Source organism: Mustela lutreola, chromosome 4, assembly GCF_030435805.1.
Source record: "Mustela lutreola isolate mMusLut2 chromosome 4, mMusLut2.pri, whole genome shotgun sequence".
NCBI lineage: Eukaryota > Metazoa > Chordata > Mammalia > Carnivora > Mustelidae > Mustela > Mustela lutreola.
In genome coordinates this window covers 160,801,678-160,821,888 of record NC_081293.1, presented here as the reverse complement: position 1 = coordinate 160,821,888, position 20,211 = coordinate 160,801,678, and the positions used below count along the sequence as shown (strand labels likewise).

At 34.1% G+C, this 20,211-nt stretch overlaps 1 protein-coding gene across 2 annotated transcripts in view; it reads right to left on the bottom strand.

Moving 5' to 3' along the window:
• Positions 1 to 1,464: 1,464 nt before the first annotated feature.
• SEPTIN7 (septin 7) overlaps positions 1,465 to 20,211 on the bottom strand; it is a 110,191-nt gene continuing 91,444 nt past the window's right edge. For both annotated transcript variants that reach the window (XM_059171552.1, XM_059171551.1), the window contains 4 exons: positions 18,386 to 18,511; positions 8,347 to 8,482; positions 4,538 to 4,677; positions 1,465 to 2,565 (listed from right to left, as the gene is read on the bottom strand). In XM_059171552.1, the coding sequence (XP_059027535.1) occupies positions 2,526 to 2,565; positions 4,538 to 4,677; positions 8,347 to 8,482; positions 18,386 to 18,511 (442 nt within the window). In that variant the 3' untranslated portion in view covers positions 1,465 to 2,525. The remainder of the gene's footprint in view (positions 2,566 to 4,537; positions 4,678 to 8,346; positions 8,483 to 18,385; positions 18,512 to 20,211) is intronic.

Below are 20,211 nucleotides of genomic sequence, written 5' to 3'. Positions count from 1 at the left end.
CAACTTCCCTGGTTACTGGTGAACTTGAGAACAAGACAAGTAGATCTCATCCCACTAGGTGGCAGTAAAGCTCTATCACTGTGGTGCCCAAACCAGTCAGTGGACTGACTTGGTCAATCCTGCATACTTAAAGACAGTGGTTACCAAACTGCTTCAGTCCCGTAATGCCTCTAGACAATGGAGAGTAGGCATTGCTTTTCTGTTTACAAGCTGGCCTTTCCTGATGCCTTCCTGAATGGTATATGTATTATGAGTAATCATAAAGCAGTTCTCAGAAATTCATAGGCCATACAGCAAAAACAGCCCTCAATATGCTTGAGAAGCCTGGAGTCAACAATCAGAAGACCCATATCAAATTCAGGTAAAACCTTAAGTATGACACAGATAAGGATTTGTGCAAATTTTTACTAGCATAGTAGAATAAAAATAACTTACAAACTTATCACAATATACAGAATTTTTAAATGGTAACTATGAGGACCTGTTTCTAGGAGTAATACTTCACTAGTTAGGCAGGTAGTCTATACAAAGTTTTTCATTTTGCATTCTTCAAATTCAATAGGTTGTCAACTCCCTAAAACCAAATCCTTCTGGTTACAGGTGTTAACCCAATCTTTCTTAACACAGGAACCAAAACAAATGGGGTGGGAAGAAGCCCTACATATTTTACCTATAGTTATTCTGGAACATCTGTCTTGGATGAACCAGCAATTTATTTTTAAAAATACCATGTTAACGTTCTCCAACAGCAGAAGGCATTTTAGGATTAACAAAACTTTTCCAAGACAACTTTTAACTAGTGATAGCCATCAAATAAGAATAAATGTTTACTGTGGTATTCCTAAATTGTGCTTTTAATGCCTCATGAGATCTACTTTAAATATAGCAACCCTGGGGTGAACTTATATGTAAAGTTAAAATTATATAATATGAGTAATCTATGTTTTACATTTTGGATCTATGTATCTTTGAAAAGCATTAAGGATCTTTCAAGCATACGGACTTGCTTAAATCCTTCAGCATATGAAGCCACCAAAAATAAGAATTAGCACTTACTTCCATGTAACAAACATAGTGAAATTTTTTATGGTAATGAACTTGGTTGTATTAATTGTACTTAAAATGCCATAAAGCATTATGTTAAAATCTGTATCATCTGACCTAGTGAAATTATACCACTTTCTTTCCAGTTAAAAGTTTCAGTTTCCAGGGACATAAGAGTTTACCCAAAGTGAATGAATTGGGATTTTTCTCAGAGGAATAACATATTAATGAGATAGTAATGAGTAGAGATACTATATATCTCATAAATTAGAAAACCATAATCATTCCAAATGAAATAAACATGCAAGAGAAAAGATGAATTACAATTGTGGAGGAGGCAAATTCAAGTTGAAAAGTTTCTACCCAAATATATTCTAGTTTTGCGTATCAGCTGTAAAATATTTAAGAGCCCACACTCTATTACATCACAACATTGTTTATTATGTGAATTTTTTACAATACAAACAAAAAAAAAATACAGAAATGCAATATATGAATACAGCTAAATGCAGAATGGTGACTTTTTTTCTTTTCAAGAGGCCATGATTCCCATTTCTAGTAAAATAAAGAGACGGCACATAGGTAGAAATAGGTTGGTCGTTAGCTTCACAATTTTGCCTAGAAATGATCTATAAATGCATTTTTCCCCCTGCTACTTACCATAAAGTGTAAAAAGGGAATTAAAGGAAAGTTTCCTTGTTGGTTTCTACCATATGAAAGATGCTATATTCTATTTTTAGCAGGGCCAATATATGGAAAATACCTAAATAAAATGTTATTAAAAAATGAAGCAGTAATGAGATTCTGGCTAAAGAGGGCACTAAATGAGAATAACATATATTTAAAGAATCCAAAACAAACAAATAAACAAAAAAAGGTTGTTATAAAAAAGCTCTAGGTGCATTGTAAGCATATAGGATTTTTTTTCCATGTGTATTTTTAAACAATGGAAGTGTCAAAAAATAGGGTCAACTGTGTTAGACTAAATTACATTATTGTATACGCTGTACTGAATGGAACCTTTGTATTATAATTATCATAGAGAAGCATAGTTTGCATCATATTATGGCAATTTATCCTCAATGAATACCTTCCAGAGTCCTTTTATTTTGGAATATCCTGTAAACAATCAAACCACCAGAACATGATTGTACAACAGTAAAATGTTTTCTTGCATTAAATTGAAGACATCTGTTTAATAAAAAAACAAAAAACAAAAACAAAACAAAAACAAAAACAAAAAAAAAGAAAGAAAATGTAGGAAAGGTACTTAGAGCTGTTAGTTTCTAAGTACACAACACCCTAGACAATTCAAGGCATCTTAATCTCCATCAAGAACAAAAAAATAATAATTTTTGTCATGCTGTTAAATCCATCATTAAGGATAAAACTGGTGCAAATTGGTCAAACGGATCCAACAAACACTGATGTCCAAGCTGGCATATTGGCAACTAATACGTAACTGGTGGTCAATAGAGGGTTTAAAAGATCTTCCCTTTCTTCTTGTTCTTTTCCAAGGTTCTAAATGGTTAAAGGAAAATAATCAAAATGAGTAGCCATGTTATAAACATTACAGACAATACATGATAGTATCAATGGCTAATCAAGCTACAACTGTGTTAGATTTTTCCAACACTACTTTTTATTTTTTATTTTTTTTTAAAGATTTTATTTATTTATTTGACAGACAGAGATCACAAGTAGGCAGAGAGAGAGAGAGCAGGGAGCCCTATGCGGGGCTTGATCCCAGAACCCTGAGATCATGACCTGAGCCGAAGGCAGAGGCTTTAACCCACTGAGCCACCCAGCACCTCACAACACTACTTTTTTATTTAAAAAATTAAAAGGGGTGGTTGGATAGCTCAGTCAGTTAAGCGTCATTGGATTCTTGATTTCGGCTCAGGTCATGATCCTAAGGGTTGTGAGACTGATCTCCATGTCGGGCTCTGCACTGGCTGTGGAGCCTGCTTAAGATTCTCTCTCTCCCTCTGCCCTCCCCTCCCCTTGCTCTCTTTCTCAAAAGTAAATAAAGAAATAAAACTTAAAAAAATAAATAAAAATAAGGTTTAGAAGTGCATAATGAGGACAATGCAAATCTGTAATAGACAATCGAATATTTGACCAAATTTCAGGATAAACAGTAAAAATAGGACAAAAACCCATTTTTAATGCATGAGAACAATTCTTTCCAAATGAAATAGTGCAAATTGAAAAATATCAACTGACATCAAATACAGTATCCTTTTCTTTTACTGCCATTTGAATTTTGCATTATGTTTGCTTTTACCAATAGATTTTCCTCTTTGCAGGGGAAAAGTTAATAGAAGGACAATGTTACAAAACAAGTATTTAACCCTGAAAATATTTAGCAGTGAGGGCAAACTGTAGAATTCTTTTTTTTTTTTTTTAAAGATTGTATTTATTTATTTGACAGACAGAGATGTAGGCAGAGAGGCAGGCAGAGAGAGAGGAGGAAGCAGGCTCTCCGAGGAGCAGAGAGCCCAATGTGGGGCTCGATCCCAGGACCCTGAGATCATGACCTGAGCCGAAGGCAGAGGCTTTAACCCACTGAGCCACCCAGGCGCCCCTGTAGAATTCTTATAGGGATACAACTTTTCAGTTTTTAATGGGACTAACAAGAAAAAGAACAAGTCAAGGTACAAATATTACTGAGTTTTGTGTAAACTAAGAACAAGTAACTGATTAGCTGTATTTGGAATTAGATATCCAAAATTTTATCTTAAGAAATAACTTTTATCCTAAAGAAATAATTCAGTACAACTAGGGGGTAAAACATATCTCTACATGTGTAAAAGATCTTTGTAGCAGTGTTTTCTATGCTTGCCAATGATCGAACACAACTATTTTGTCCAATACTTGAAGAAAGAAGATAAGAAATTGATTATGGTAAGTCACTTAGGGAGAATGCTATGAAGATATGAAATCATAATTATGAAGCCTGTTATGTCATGGAAAATATTTGTAATGAAAAGAAATACTGTTAGAGTAGACAGATTGCATCCATCTATTAAAAATATTCATCCATGAAATTAACTGTGCTTGGGTGACAAAGGGTGAGGTCTTTACTTATTTATTTAGTATTTATTTATTTGAGAGAGAGCAAGTGCTCAGGAGCCAAGGGAGTCTAAAGCAGGACTCCATCCAGGATCATGACCTGAGCAGAAGGCAGGCATTTAACTGACTGAGCCCCCCAGGGACTCTGAGTAAGGTCTTTTAAAATAAACAAGACAGGGTGCCTGGGTGGCTCAGTGGGTTAAGCCTCTGCCTTCGGCTCAGATCATGATCCTGGGATCGAGCCCCGCATCGGGCTCTCTGCTCAGCAGGAAGCCTGCTTCTCCCCTCTCTCTGCCTGCCTCTCTGCCTACTTGTGATCTCTCTAATAAATAAATAAAATCTTTAAAAATAAATAAACAAGATAATAATTCCTTAAAACATTAATATACATATTTCTTAGGAATCTGATATGAATTACCTGGAAGAGTTCTGTTGTTCTAAAATACGTTGTTGGGCTTCCCAGTTTGCTTTCTCATCTTCAAACTGACGACGTTTTTCCTCTAATTCTTTGTGCTGTGCTTCCAAATTCTTTTTCATTTGCTCATGGCGCCTTTGGAGCTAAATCACAGCACAATATGTAAAATAAAGCTGTTTAAGATATCAGGAGCAGAAGTATGTTTCACCCAGGCTTTCTAATATTAATAAGCACTGAGTTCTTATGCTATAAATTCAGAATACCACCTGGAAAGTGTTGTCTGGGATTTCTCTTTCTGTAGGACTTGCCACCCTAAAGGCCAGTGACCCAAGAGAGTAATTTTGGGAAATGGGGAAAAAAAAATGCTACAAGTTTATAGTTGTGTTGAACTTTACAATGGACATATTCTATCTTATTTATCATCTCATCTTATTTTATCATCTCATCACTACCCATAAGCATGAAGAAACAAGACAAGGAAAACATCACTGTCCTCACTGTACAGGTGAACAAAGAGTCGCAGAGTGTAAGTCACTTGCCCAAGATCACTAGCCAGAATATTGGAAGAAACAGGACTGAACCGGTCTCCTCATTCAAAGTTCAGAAAGCTGAGACAAGTGGAAAGAAAGCAGGTCCATAAGGACTTAAAAGGCTTCAAGATCACAGTAATCCTCCCCAATTCCTATAAAGCAGTGGTTTCTCAAATGTTAGTCTTCATACAAATCACCAAAAGTGCTTGCTCAAAATACAAATTACTGGACCTCACCCAGACATACTGAATTAGAATCTTTGAGTGTTAAGACTAGAAATCTGCATTTTCAACACACCCCAGTGATTCCAGTGCATGTATTTTTCCTACATTGAGAATTAATGCTGTAAAGAATGCTGGCTTAGAAGTAGAAACACTCATGCAAAGTAACCGCAGAAACAAAGAGCTTATCTAATGGTTCCTTAAATAATTTCATTTAGGCTCTAGTCAACCTGTTTCTGAAGAAAATAGTTACACCAATAAAAAAAAAAAATTAGGTTGAATCTAAATACACTTAATACCTGAAAACTATTCAACCTTCAGATGTCCAGGAATCATATTCTATTAATGATCATATTACATCAGTGAGTTAACATCCTAAATTTGGATGATAGTAAAATTCTGCATATATAATTTGTTTTCTCAATTATTTTGTAAACTACGAAGAGTGACTTCATAATTATTCTTACTGCAAAAAGTTCATGCAATTCCTACAAAACCATCTAAGATAAATGCAAACAAACATGAGTCAAATTTGAGATACCATCTTCCTGATTATAGCAAACAAATTGCTAAGAAAATATAAAAATAGGAACACAGGAAAATGCTTCTAGTTATCAAAAAAAAATGCAAGGGAATCATAAACACGTGATTCACAACAGTTACTTCAGAGAAGGAGGGAGAGAACTACTATAGGGGAGAGTTACGAATGTTAAAATGAACTAATGAGGTCTTATTTTTTAAGCTGGGTAGTTAAGTTCACAGGTATTCATCATTCCTTATCTGTGTATTTCTGTTACATAGAAGTATCTTTTGTGTTAACTACATGTAGGCAAAAAGTATAGGTTACAAGCCCTCTCAAAGGACTGTCAGGGGTTAGATGTCTTAACAAAATTCTGACTTTTTCAGATTTTAGAAAGGCATTATTACTTAGAAAAGTATATAAACTACATTTATAAAACACCTCCTGGGCTACCTAGGATAGCACTTATCTTAGTATCAAACACATTACTATTTTTTGCAGTAAATTTTATAATATTCACATCAAGTGGAATAAAACAATTAGTTCTATGTCTGGTTTTGCAGTTTTCAGAGCTTATTAAGATTTAGGATTTGAAACTGTGGATACATGACTGTGGACTTATCTAGTGATTAAGAGCAAACTTAAAGACTTAATGGGTTCAACTTACAACAATATGCAGCACTGACGTAGTTATTTTATCCTTCCTCTTATGTATACAAAGGGAGATGGACAATAGTACCTACCTCATAGGGTTATGGTGTGGATTTAATGACACAATACATTAAGAATGCTTACTACTGTGCCTGATGCACTGTGCTGATGGATATTAACAGCTGTGCCCTAAAGAAACATTTCTAACACTAATGAACTAGAGAAAAAACTGTATTACACAAGGTTAAATATTTATATACTTTATATATTTATGTGGCTTACAGTATTAGGGGAAACTTGGCAGTTCTCTTTACAGATTCTTCGAATGCTAAGAAAGATTTCATCCTTCAAAGAGTAAAGTTTCTCAAAACTGTTATCACCACTCACAAAAATCATAAAACTCTTGAAGGATTTTTCAGCTAGTTTCACAATTATTTGTTTATAACATTTACTCTTAGGAGCAGTTTCTAAAATATGTCTATGGCAAATGTAAATTCAACTACTTTTAGATTTTCAATGAAATCTAAGTGTAGAGGTAATACAGACTCTCAATTATTCCTGTTTTTATTCCCCTCTATTACAGATGTTCCGGATTATTCACTCGTTAGTGAAAGGGCAAAAACTCAAATGGACAGAATCAATAAAAGGCTGATAAGTAAAAAGACTAAACTTAATTTCTAAAATGTCATCTTATTAATAACAGATGCTAGGGATCCTATTCTTGCAATGCTTTACAGTCTCAAACCAGAAGGAAGTATTCCTTATCTTTGCTGCATTAAGTTTATGACAAATTTAACAACAAAGTGGCTGTCTATTTTTTTTTTTTTTCAAAGTAAGAGATCAAAGGTAAAGCCTAGTAATTTGAGAGTAATCTAATGTGGAATATAAACATTTCCTCCAAATTACTCAATATTTTACTCACTCCATGCATTCTATTTAGTGGATTAAAATACTTCTGGTTATTTAGTCAAAGAGGGTTTCAGCATTTTATGCAAGAATTACAAAAGCAATGAGATCAACCATAAGAACATAAACAAAATAGACCTAAATCCCCTTTTAATATACTTAGATACAAATATTATTAACGGAGCCACATATGAACACAAGGATCTCACTGAATTTTAACATTAAAGGTCATTTAAAAAAATATTTCATATTAATATCTATCAAGCCAACTATTACTCAATTCTCATGTTATTGTTTTTTTCCTCCATCTTTCACTTCTTGAAGGAAGTGTGAGGAAATGTCTTCCAGGTCTTTTTAATTTATAGAAACTAAATGTATGACTCAACATCCAAGGTAGTAGTAGATAAGCTTGCTGCGATGCTTTGTCACTACTCTACCAATGTGCTAACAATGGCAATTACTCTGACACTATATTACAAATATGCCCAACTCATTTACAATATCACCTTCCTTCTATTTTCTCCTCTTTGGCGGTCTATAATTTATCCTGGCAAGCCCTTAGTTCAGTTAAAGTTCTTTCTTTCATTTTCTCATTCATATGCAAATAACTCTGATTTATTATTATAATTCTCCTACAAGCTTTTATTCTTACAACCACCCAAAACCCTTGATCTTTACTCTTTTTACCTTGAATACAGGAAATAGTTTATAATTTCATTTCTCATAATTTGTTCATTAAAACTGATAATTCATCATAAGTATTCTATTATATCTTCCTAACAATATTTATGGCCACTTACATATTGAAGTATATATTATTATAAACAAAGTGTTTCCTTTTATTTCTCCATCTTATTACGTTAGGGCATTATATTAAATTTGGGAAAATATGTGTAGAAAAGTTTCATTATCTATACTAGTAAAGATATTATTATTTTAAAAAGAAATAATGTGTCTGCAAGATGAAAATGTTAGGCTGATTACCTCAGCTTCTGAATCCTTCAGTTTTTGAACTTTTTCTTTGACCTTCATCTCAAACACCTGCTCCATCTCCATCTCCATCTTCTTCATCTTAGCTACATGCTCCCTTCTTTCTTCTTCCATTTGTGCAAGAGGGCTCCTGTTGTGAACATTAAGGATAAACATCAGAAGTCAAAATACTAATTCAATACAAAACTCTGAAACAGTGATGAAAATAAATAATATGCTGAATTCCACTACTAAATTCTGGTGTTTGAGAATAATTTTTCAATTATTCTAACACCATCTTAAATGACACAGAACATAGATTTGAAGTTTTATAAATAAATGCATTAAAAATTCTTTAGAAGCTTTACAATTTACAGATACTTATAATCTAGAACTTCCTTCCATAAAGTTTTATATTTAAACCTGGATCTCTAACAAATAATTATTATGAAAATAGATATTTAAAAAAATAACCAGACTATTGGGGTGCCTGGGTGGCTCAGTGGGTTAAAGCCTCTGCTTTCAACTCAGGTCATGATCCCAGGGTCCTGGGATAGAGTCCCGCATCCAGCTCTCTGCTCAGCAGGGAGCCTGCTTCACTTTCTCTCTCTCTGCCTGCCTCTCTGCCTACCTGTGATCTCTGTCTGTCAAATAAATAAATAAAATCTTTAAAAAAAAAAAAAAAAAACAAGGGGTGCCTGGGTGGCTCAGTTGGTTGGACGACTGCCTTCGGCTCAGGTCATGATCCTGGAGTTCCAGGATCGAGTCCCGCATTGGGCTCCCAGCTCCACGGGGAGTCTGCTTCTCTCTCTGACCTTCTCCTCGCTCATGCTCTCTCTCACTCTCTCTCTCTCAAATAAATAAATAAAATCTTTAAAAAAAAAAAAAAACTGTTAGCAGAATGTTTCTCTTAACCTAGTGTGTATCAAATCTAGAGATGACATAAACTTTAGAAGGAAAATGGAAAGGAACCATTCCCAAATTATACTCACAAAATGGAAAATGAGAAGAAAATCATTTAATTTTGTACTTTAAACAAAATTTTAATATGAAAAAAAGAACCAAGCTAATGAAGTTAATACATGTAGACTATTTTTAGCTCTATAAATTTCTAAGTGTTATAATCTCTTGTAACAACTACTGACATTACAATTTTAAGTTAATTAACACTAATTCAAACTTATTTTTATTTTTTATTTTATTTTTTCAGTGTTCCAAGATTCATTATCAAACTTATTTTAGTAACTAAATCACCATGTTGGAAATACTACCTACCAATCAATCCCTAGAAAGTTTTTCATTTAGGTATGCAGAATTTCCAGGCCATTTACGGTAATTTCACTGCTCATGAAATTCATTCCATGTAACTCAAATATTTCATTGTCCTTTTTGTTTTTTTTTGTTTTTTTTTTTTTAAAAGATTTTATTTATTTATTTGACAGAGAGAAATCACAAGTAGATGGAGAGGCAGGCAGAGACAGAGAGAGAGAGAGGGAAGCAGGCTCTCTGCTGAGCAGAGAGCCCGATGCGGGACTCGATCCCAGGACTCTGAGATCATGACCTGAGCCGAAGGCAGCGGCTTAACCCACTGAGCCACCCAGGCGCCCCTCCTTTTTGTTTTATTTAAAAAAATATTTGGTGATAAAACACACACAGATGATATATAAGAGAGAGAATCAGAAGCAAATAAATATGCTGATAATTATTTCTGAAATGCCGGAAAACAGACATAAACATAGTTAAATGAAGTATTTCACTCTACTGACATTAAAGTCCACAGGCTCAAATCTCTGCACAATTTTGTTTCTGTTTTTTTTTTTTTTTAATTTTATTTATTTGACAGAGAGAGACACAGCAAGAGAGGGAACAAAAGCAGGGGGAGTGGGAGAGGGAGAAGCAGGCTTCCCACTTAGTAGGGAGCCCAATGTGGGGCTCCATCCCAGGACCTGGGGATCATGACCTCAGCTGAAGGCAGACACTTAACAACAGAGACACCCAGGTGCCCTGAAATCTCTACACAATTTTGATCAAAATTTTCATGTTGGAAAATATTGCAAACGAGTATTATCTTAAGGATAGTATACTTAAAGAGACAAAAATAAATGCCAAAATATCAGTAACTCACTATAGTCCCACGGAGGAAAGAAACCTGTGCTCCCTGAGGATCTTTGAAAACGATTCAACACATAAGACAACTTAAAAGAGACATGCCTTCTTCTGACTTTGTTGATAAACATGTTTATTTTGCCTTCACATCAACAGGCTTTGACCACTGATGGGACCATTGAATTGCACATTTTAAATTGGTGAATTTTATCTCAGTAAAGCACTTTAAGAAATTAAATCATGGCTTACAAACAAAAACAAAATCAGACCTTGGATTTCACCTATAACTTCTAAGGTTAGTCACTTTAATCCTGAGGTGACATACTTTGATTATGGTAGACCTCTCTCCTAATGAGGCTGAGTATTCTTTTTTTCTTTATTGTAGCTAAGTATTTTTACAGCACTCTTCTTCTGTATCAAGGAGGAGGACTAGAGAGCCAGATGGGATATATTAAATAAGAGCAACAGGACAGAACATTGGCTACTGATTTTTCTTAGCAAAAAGGGAGGACAAAGATATGAAGTATGCTGTGATCAAGATCTGTTTTTGCAATTAGTGTAAATTTGAATAAAATGTTAACTAAAGGATATTTCTTCACCAAAAGTAAACTTACAAACCTGCAGTATATTTTAACAATTAAGCAATTAATCAGAGGTTCTGAAAATGAAACTAAACCAAATATTAACTTAAAAACCTGCATTCAAAAAGTGAGGTCAACTAAAATAAACTTTTAAATATAAATATCATTATTTTATTAAAAGTTCGGGGCCTTCCTGATAACATAGTTCTCATCTTCATGGCAGATGTTTTTAATATAGGGGCTTCTGATCTCTTTGGCAGAACTCTGAATGAATCCCCTGAAATGACATACCCAATCTGTGTGTCCATGCAAGCATTTTTCTGGTGAGAAGGTCCAAAGCTTTTGTTAGACTTTGAGTCTTTTATAAACCTCACTTCTCCCACCCCTCAAAACATTTTAAACTCTAGAAAAGAAATAATCTAATAACTATTTTTTCAGTTGACAGTGTTAATTGAGTAGTTTAAGCAAGAGAGATTATCCAATAATATTGTTGCAATTTGAAAACACAGCTCGAAACTGTAAATATATTAAATAAAAGAGAATTTCAGAGTGATCTTAAAATTTTATATTCTTATTTATAATACTCTATAAAATGTTTATTTAATTTTATCCTTGGAAGGAGAAGGCAATCATTTAAATATAAAGAATTTATCATATAATTTGCACATGAAAAGGGTACCAACTAACCCAAAGTAAACACTGTCATCTTGATTTTTATTTAAAGAACTCCAAGAAAATAGAAGACTCCAGACAATAGGCTATGTTTTGAAATTTGCTTTTAAAGTCAAAATTTAAATATTAAAAATCTCTACATCATAAACCTGCCTAAGTCTTTGGGAAACAAAGACTTACATGCCTTCAACTGTGTCATATCTAAGAGAACAAAAAAGAGAGACTTAGAACACTTATAGTAAACCACACTAAAAGCAACAATTAAAGGCAAATTCAGAGATTTCACAATTGAGTAATTAAGGTCTGTGCCCTAAAATATTAAGTTTATGGCAAAATTCATTAAAGCTAATTAATTTCTTTCCCAAAATTCTATTAGTAATTACTATACCAAATCATTATGAAAATAAAATGCTGTGCAATTATCTTCTGAGAGCCTGCTCAGATTTCTAGACCTATTTAAATATGTGTACTTTCAAAAAAAATTTTGCAGAATTTCATATCGAGATACTTTAAGTTGTTCAGCCTTGCCAAAATATTTGACTCCTGACCAAACGAAATGATATTCCAGTATTTAAAAAAGATAGTCATATATATATGCCTAAATGGATTTTTTAAAGCCTCTCACTAGTACACATCTTTCAAATCCCTTTAATTTTTAAATTAGCCCCTCATTTCTAGTCATCTTTATTAAAGTGTTATTTAAAAAACTGGAATACAAATTTATGCTTATAATGTGGAAAACACAAAGATGGGTCATTTTTTTCATCACATTAAACATTTTTTTCCAAATAAAACTTTTTACTAGACAGCTGCAAAAAGCATTTAATACTATAGCCTAACTGCTTTTTAATGGAAACTTCTTTACACACATAGATAGGCTAAAGCTTATAAACTTAAACTTCTCTAAGAAATTTAAAGCAACTCTGCCAAAGAAATGAAAAGGCCAGGTAAAAGAATAAAAAGAAACAAAAAGGTATAACATAACCTGCATATCTCGCCTAAATCCACAAAGATTTAACATAACTCCTTCGGGATCACTTTAAAGGGTTATAGTTCCTGAAACTCACCAGATGACTCACTCTTTCATGTGACAAATAGCAAAATCATAACAAGGACCACACAAGGCTGACCTAGAAAGGTTCTAACAGCGGTTGTGTTATACAACCCACATTTTGAGTATAACAGAAGACAACCACATTTCACTTAGATTATGTGTGGTCTTTCCTGAAGAACACATTAAGCAAACACATTCACATACTTTTTCTCCAATGGTTAGTAAGGCCACTATGTACACAGACATGTAGCAACTTTCATACAAAAATTTTCAAAGGAATTTCACTTAGATTTCAAAGAGCAATAAAAATTTCCAAAATTTTGGGAAAAAATACCAACACTTCATTTTGCCAAGTGAAAGCATTAGAGCCAAACATAAAACAATACTCATTATATTTTCATGAAAGGACATTTTAACAAACAGTAAAAGATACAACTGAATAAATATAATTTTTTGAAAAATCTTTGGAAAATTTCAGAAAATTGTCTTTATTTCTCTTTCAATGAAAACTGTATTGTACCAAAAGAGTGCAGAGAATCAGCTTTTGGAAACCTGTATTTTCAGTCATTTCTAGGAATCTGTTATCCACAAAAGTTTCCCCAAGCTTACAGATGGAGAAAACTATACAAAACAGAAAACATATGGGAAAGGGTATGCCCAACTTGGAACAAGATACCAACTGTCATAACTGGTGCCAATGATAGACAGCAGTTCATAAAAGAGTCGTCAATCAAATGTGATTTTAAGTAAAAAAATACAAAAGAAGACCAAGGAAGGAAGAACTTGAAGAAGCAGGTTTATCAAAACCAATACTAAATAAATAAATAAATAAATAATAGTAGGTTAACCTTCTCCTTATTGGAGGGTCACCTTCCTTTAAGAGATCTCTACCATCTGGATATTGCTAATTCTTCTTCCTTTTCCTTTACAACCCCTTGTTGAATCTTCTTTGATCTGGAACTTCACCTCCCTTTCTTCACTTCCAATTGCCTACCCACCCTCCATACTCTCTAGTCAGGGATGAACAAGATATACACTCCCTGAAGATTTAACAAGTATTTAAATTGGTGACTTGATATTTTCTTTGCCAGATACAGACAATACCTGAATAGCTGCTAGAAAAATGCCATCTTCCAGATTTGGCCTTGAGGCAAATTAGTATTTGATGAGATATGCTCAGCTACTTTCCAGATTTTTACCAAATCTACGCCTTGGTTTCTTTCCAGCCTTACTGAGATATAACTGACATATAATATTGTATAAATTTAAGATGTACAATGTGATGTCTAAATCTTGTTTTAGTGTCCTTCTATAATAAAATCATTCTAGGACCACTAACCTAACAGAAAGGCACATTTTCAGATATACAAACCAAATATCTTTACCCACTATTCAGTTTATTCTACAGTCCATCCAAAACTGCCTCAGCAGTTGGTTAAGTGTCTGCCTTCAGCTCAGGTCATGATCTCAGAGTGCTGGGATCAACTCCTGCATCAGGCTCCCTGCTCTGCAGGGAGTCTGCTTCTCCCTTTTCCCCTGCCATTCGTTCTCTCAGTCTCTCTAATAAATAAATAAAATCTTTTAAAAAGATAAAAAGATTCATTGACCTAGTTTACTACCTAGCGCTTAATTGTGATTAACAGTTTGTAGAGTATAAACTGCCATACAAAGATTAATAAAACTAAATTTTTAATGGATTTGTATATGTATAAATATTAGATGAGGGCAATTTAAAAAACAGGTCCACTAGCAATCAGTAGATAAATGGCTTTATGATCAATTTTATTTCTTCCTCAAATTGCCTGCAGATGCTATTTAGAGATCACACAAAGTGATAAAATAACCACCTTTCTTTTTTTAAGGACCAGAGATTGTCTAGGTCCGTGGTCTTCAAACTGAGGTCTCTATTTATCAAGTATTCCAAGAGTTACTTAAGACCATGCAATTTTAAGAGACTCAATGTCCAGATCCTCAACTTCCATACAAAGTCTTGCCTAAAGTGATCTGCCTGAAAATTTCCAAGTTACAGATAGCCCATTTCTCACTTTATAGAAGGAAGACCTACTCCCTCCTAACCAGCCCTTATCTGAGATGCACTGTGCCAGGTGTATCTGGAGGTGTGAAAACCTCCAGGTGACAGGAGAGCAATCTGCTTCAGTGATTAATCAAAGTACTATAATATAATCCCACAGTGTGTCTGTATCTCCCAATATTAAACATGCTTCTATTAAGGGCTACCTGTGATATTAGAAATGCAGTATTTGGGTCCATGCAGGGATGTTCTGAGTTCAGATTCATAGTAGAGGGAGGTGGTTGGACAAGTGGCAATTTTTGTTTAATGACCCTACCTCTTCCATTCCAAACCCCCCAACAACCTCAACCTCTCCCTGTCAGTATTATCAAAGGACACATTGCTATGGAGGGAAGAGTCCCTTGAGAGCAATACAACTAGAATATCACTAAGAAGCCTAAACTCACATTTACTTTTATCACATATTTAAATAATCGCCATTCTTTTCAGTTACTCAGGGAGGAATCCTTAGCTTATAGCACACAGCTGAAATGCTTTCTGAAATTGCTCACATTTTCAAGATAATATAAGATACAACCAATAGATAAAACTTCCAAGTGACTTCTTCCAGATTCAGCAAATTATTCAATAAAGTAGTAAAAAGCTAATGTAATATCATATCAATATCTATTCTAATCATGCCATTCTCCATTTGGTTCAATCTTTAAAGATACTTTTCTACTTACTATTAACACAAAATAATATACTAACTCCTAGAGCAATTTGCTTTTTAGCAGTATAAACATTTTCATCATTTTCATAGACAAAGTCTGCACATGATTCATCTCATTAAGAAACACATTTCCAATAGTATTCTATTTTTTACATTTCTACCTGGGTTAGATAGTTTAACTCAAGTAAACCACACTGGAATTCTATTTATTCAAAAGAATTTTTAACAACATTGTATGGTTTACTATTTTTCTCTGAATCTAATAGCAGAAATACCTCAATAACACTATTTTAAAAGCCTTATATTTGAAATATGGAAACAAATAATTATTTGTAGGACATGAAAAAATGTGTAGAAGGAAAAAATCAAACATTAACTGCACACATTTAATGAATAATAGGAACTGACAGTATACATTTCCTTTTCACATATAAAAATTACTGGTGGCTTTAACCACTCATGTTTTTCTTTTAAATAGTTAAAAAGTCTGTAAGCTAGTGAAATGCATTTAAAATGGATTAGGAAATTATGAACAATATTTACTATGATGGATCCTTATGTTTTTGTGCTAAATAAAGTTGCCTGATAGAAATTTTGCTAAAAAGAGATAGATAAAAGTCCTTTACTCATGCACTGATCTTACTTCAAATAGAATCTTGTATTTTAAATATAAAAACATTGTTGAAATATTAACCAAATAAGTTTTTATTATTTTTTTTTTTAAGATTTTATTTTTTTATTTGACAGAGAGAGATCACAAGCAGGCAGAGAGGCAGGCAGAGAGAGAGAGGAGGAAGCAGGCTCCCTGTGGAGCAGAGAGCCCGATGCGGGACTCAATCCCAGGACCCTGAGATCATGACCTGAGCCGAAGGCAGTGGCTTAACCCACTGAGCCACCCAGGTGCCCCCCAAATAAGTTTTTAAAACAGCAGTAATAAATTCGTAAAAGTAAGCATTTTGCAAAGCATACACTGACGAATCACCTGTATCAAAACCATACAGGGTGCTTATTAAAAATGCAAGCTCTCAGGTCCATCCCACATCTACTAAATCAGAATCTCTTGCAGATCATTGAAACCAGAAAACTTAGGAATTGATGAGTAAAGTTCCTCAAATATAAGCATGTTAATAACATATGGAGAAATTAAAAGTTAAGTAACAGTATGAGAAGAAATCTAATTCAAAGTCTATGACTCCAATATCATTAGAAAAATATAGAAGGAAATAAACACAGAATTAGATCTAAGATCAGTTTTAAAAGAGAACTGTTTGTGACTGCCAGTCACTGTTAATGCTTTGTTTGCTTTCTTCTGGAATCTGAGCCATTGTGGAGACATAACTGAAAAATAAAAAAGGAACACTCTTCTTTTCCATTATAAGGAATGCTGAATCTTATAACCAAATAAGTTTTTATTATTATTTTTTTTAAGTAGCAGTACTATACTGCTACTTTACAAAACTTGCCCTCTTCATTATTGGTACAGATGATCCTTCAGGATTATCCTCTAATAGTAGATAACATCTGGCTACAAATGTACATACATTGTTAAAATGGTCTGCATAACACTTATGATCTTTAACAGTTCCTAATAAAGGAAATACGGAGCACAGGTACTGTTACCAAGAATTATACAGGCCTACTCACAGCCCTCCTCATACATCTCATTTTCCTACCCCACCATATATATATATACTAGCTTAGGAGGGTAAAGCTACACACTTGTCAGTCATTTACCCTACCTTAACAACCAAGAGAAGAAATCTAAACTCAAGCTAATTTACTCCCTAGAAATACAGAATAGGAAAGGAAAAGGTAACCAAGACTACAGTCACCTAAATATTGCTTTTGTTTGGTCCTGTTCCTTGTTTCGTTACAATGTTACTGAAAACTCTGCTACTAAAATGGTTTATTCAAAACAGACATAACAAAAGGTAAAAGCTCTGTAGTCTCCTTAAAGAGAGTATAGAATGTTCATCTTAAAAGTAAAATGGATTAAGAGATCTAGGTTGTAACCATTCTCTTCCCTTAAAAAAAAAAAAAGTGTACTTGCACCCCTACATTTATACCAGCATTATTTACAACAGCCAAGATACTGAAGCAGCCCAAGTGTCCATCCATAGATGGACACCCATGTCCATAGTAATACATATGATGGATTAAAAAAATATATAGGGGTATATTATTCAGTCATAAAAAAGAATGGAATTCTGCCATTTTCAACAGTAGAGATGGAGCTAGAGGGTATAATGCTAAGCAAAGTCAGTCAGTCAGAGAAGGACAAATACCTCATGATGTCACTCATATGAAGAATTTAAGAAACAAAACAAATGAGCAAAGGGAAAAAGACAATAAAAGAGAGACTGAGAGAGACAAACCAAGCAACAAACTCTAAACTACAGAGAACAAACTGATGGTTACCAGAGGGGAGGTGAGTGGGGGGTTGGGTGAAATAGGTGATGGAGATTAAATAATGCACTTTTCATGATAACACCGGGTGATGCATGCAATTGTTGAATCACTGGTATTGTATATCTGACAGGAATATAACACTGTATGTTAGCTAATTGGAAATAAAATAAAAACTTTAAAAATGTATTTGCAAAAGGAGCCATTTGATTTCTAATTGGGGATCTATTAAATGTGTGGTGTACAAACATGATGGCAAATGACCAGAAGAGAATTCATAGCTTTCACCTAAGGAATAAAACACTTCCTGTGACAAACAGTAAAATATAAAACTGCCAAAACAAAGCTTAACAATAATAAATTTCAGCTATTGTGCATAAAGAATATTATCCCAATTTTCTATTGAGTAGCCAAGAAGAATCTGATGAAGATGAAACAATATGATTACTACATAAATGATACCTTTTCTGGAGGACATAATGTATACTTACTTGGTAAGCTGCCCTTTATTCTTGTTGTTATCAACTCCATTATAAGTCACAGCTGCCAGTTTTCTGCTTCGGTAGTTCTCATAGTGGACATTATTAGTGACATCTTTCAAGTCCTGCATGTGTGTTCTGTCATAAATAAATAACATATGAACAGTTTGCTTCTATGAAAAAAGCTTTGACTTAATTCAAAACTTTACCAAAACAAAAACTCTAGACTTAAAACAAGCAAAAGACTATTCTTAAGGAAGAGAATTCCTATCTTCATTTATGCTCAAGTCAGAGCAAGATACAACAAGCTAAACTTGAAACCAATGGATTGTTAGGTTCCAAATGAGAGTTTAAGAGTTCTAAATCTTCTCAAAGCAGTTACTAAAGGATGGCATTTCCTCAGAAAAGTATTTATAGTATGTAGTATATAGTATATATTTTATTTTACTAGAGAAAGGAGATTCGCTCTTGCTGAAACTCTTAAAACCTGTAAGAAACTGGTTGTCTTTATTATTATTTGAGTTTTTAACTAAGGTAACACACAGGAACACTTTAGATCACGAAAGTTGAACTCACACTGAGGAAAATAATTTAGAGTAAATCTGTTTCTTTAAACTGTTCAGTGAAACGAATTTTACTCATGTATTTCTAGCATATATAAAATCAACACATACATGAAATAAACAACAAGAAACATGAGACATTTCCTCATTCCCTGAAGATTCTAGAAGCCAAAGACACTCTGAGCTGCTCTAGGATATCCTTTACCAAATCAGGGAAAGGACACACCTGGAGGGGCAGTACTCTGTATTGTCGGATTCTCCCTTTTCTCATACCATCCATGCCTGCCTCCACCATCCTCCACCTCCCTTACAGGAAACAAACAAAAAAGTGTACTGTTTCTTTTTGTTTGCTTGTTTGTTTTAAAGTAGGCTTCAAGCTCAATGTGGAGCCCAGCACAGGGCTTGAACTCATGACCCTGAGATTAAGACCTGAGCTGAGATAGAGTCAGACGGACACTTACCTGACTGAGCCACCCAGGCACCCTGAGGTGTACTGTGTTTTTACTCTCTCTGATATCCAGAAAACATTTGCTATTACTTTCCCTTTGTGAACAGAATGTGATTTTCAATTACTCTAATTTATCTCCTATTAACAGACATTTTCAAGCAGTTCTCTGATAGTTCACTCATCCGATGGAGTACTTTAAGTCTGTGTTTTCCAACAAGTCTCATTTTCATTTATGCTCTGTTCCTTGATGAATTTATCTTCTCCATGGCCACTATCCCTTTCCACTTCAGTCAAGTCAGGCAGCTCCTTATTCCTAGCATATCCAACTGGCTGAGACTGAATAGCTCATGCTAATTTGTCACTGACTCTTCAAACTTAAGAGTGCTCCTACTTTGAAAGCTCTCTTTCCAGCCTTGAAATCAAGTCACTCTAATCCGTGACAATTTTCTCCTCGGTTGTCAGCCATTTTTTGGGTTAGGGTCATAAAACCTCTGAAGTTTTACTGTAAGCTCCCTTTTATAAGAAGCATTTTTGCCATCACTTCTTGTACTCTTGATACAGATAGCACATAATAGGACCTTAAGGGGCACCGGGGTGGTTCAGTTGGTTAAGCATCTGCCATTATCAGCTCAAGTCATGATCCCAGGATCCTGGGATTGAGCCTCTCATCAGGCTCTCTGCTCAGTGTGCTTCTCCCTCTCCCTTTGCCTGATGCTCTGCCTACTTATGCTCTGTCAAATAAATAAATTTTAAAAAGAAAAAATCTTAAAAAAAAAAAATGGGTCCTTAACCAGTAATGAAGTATTAAAGCTGAAGTAAGATAAATA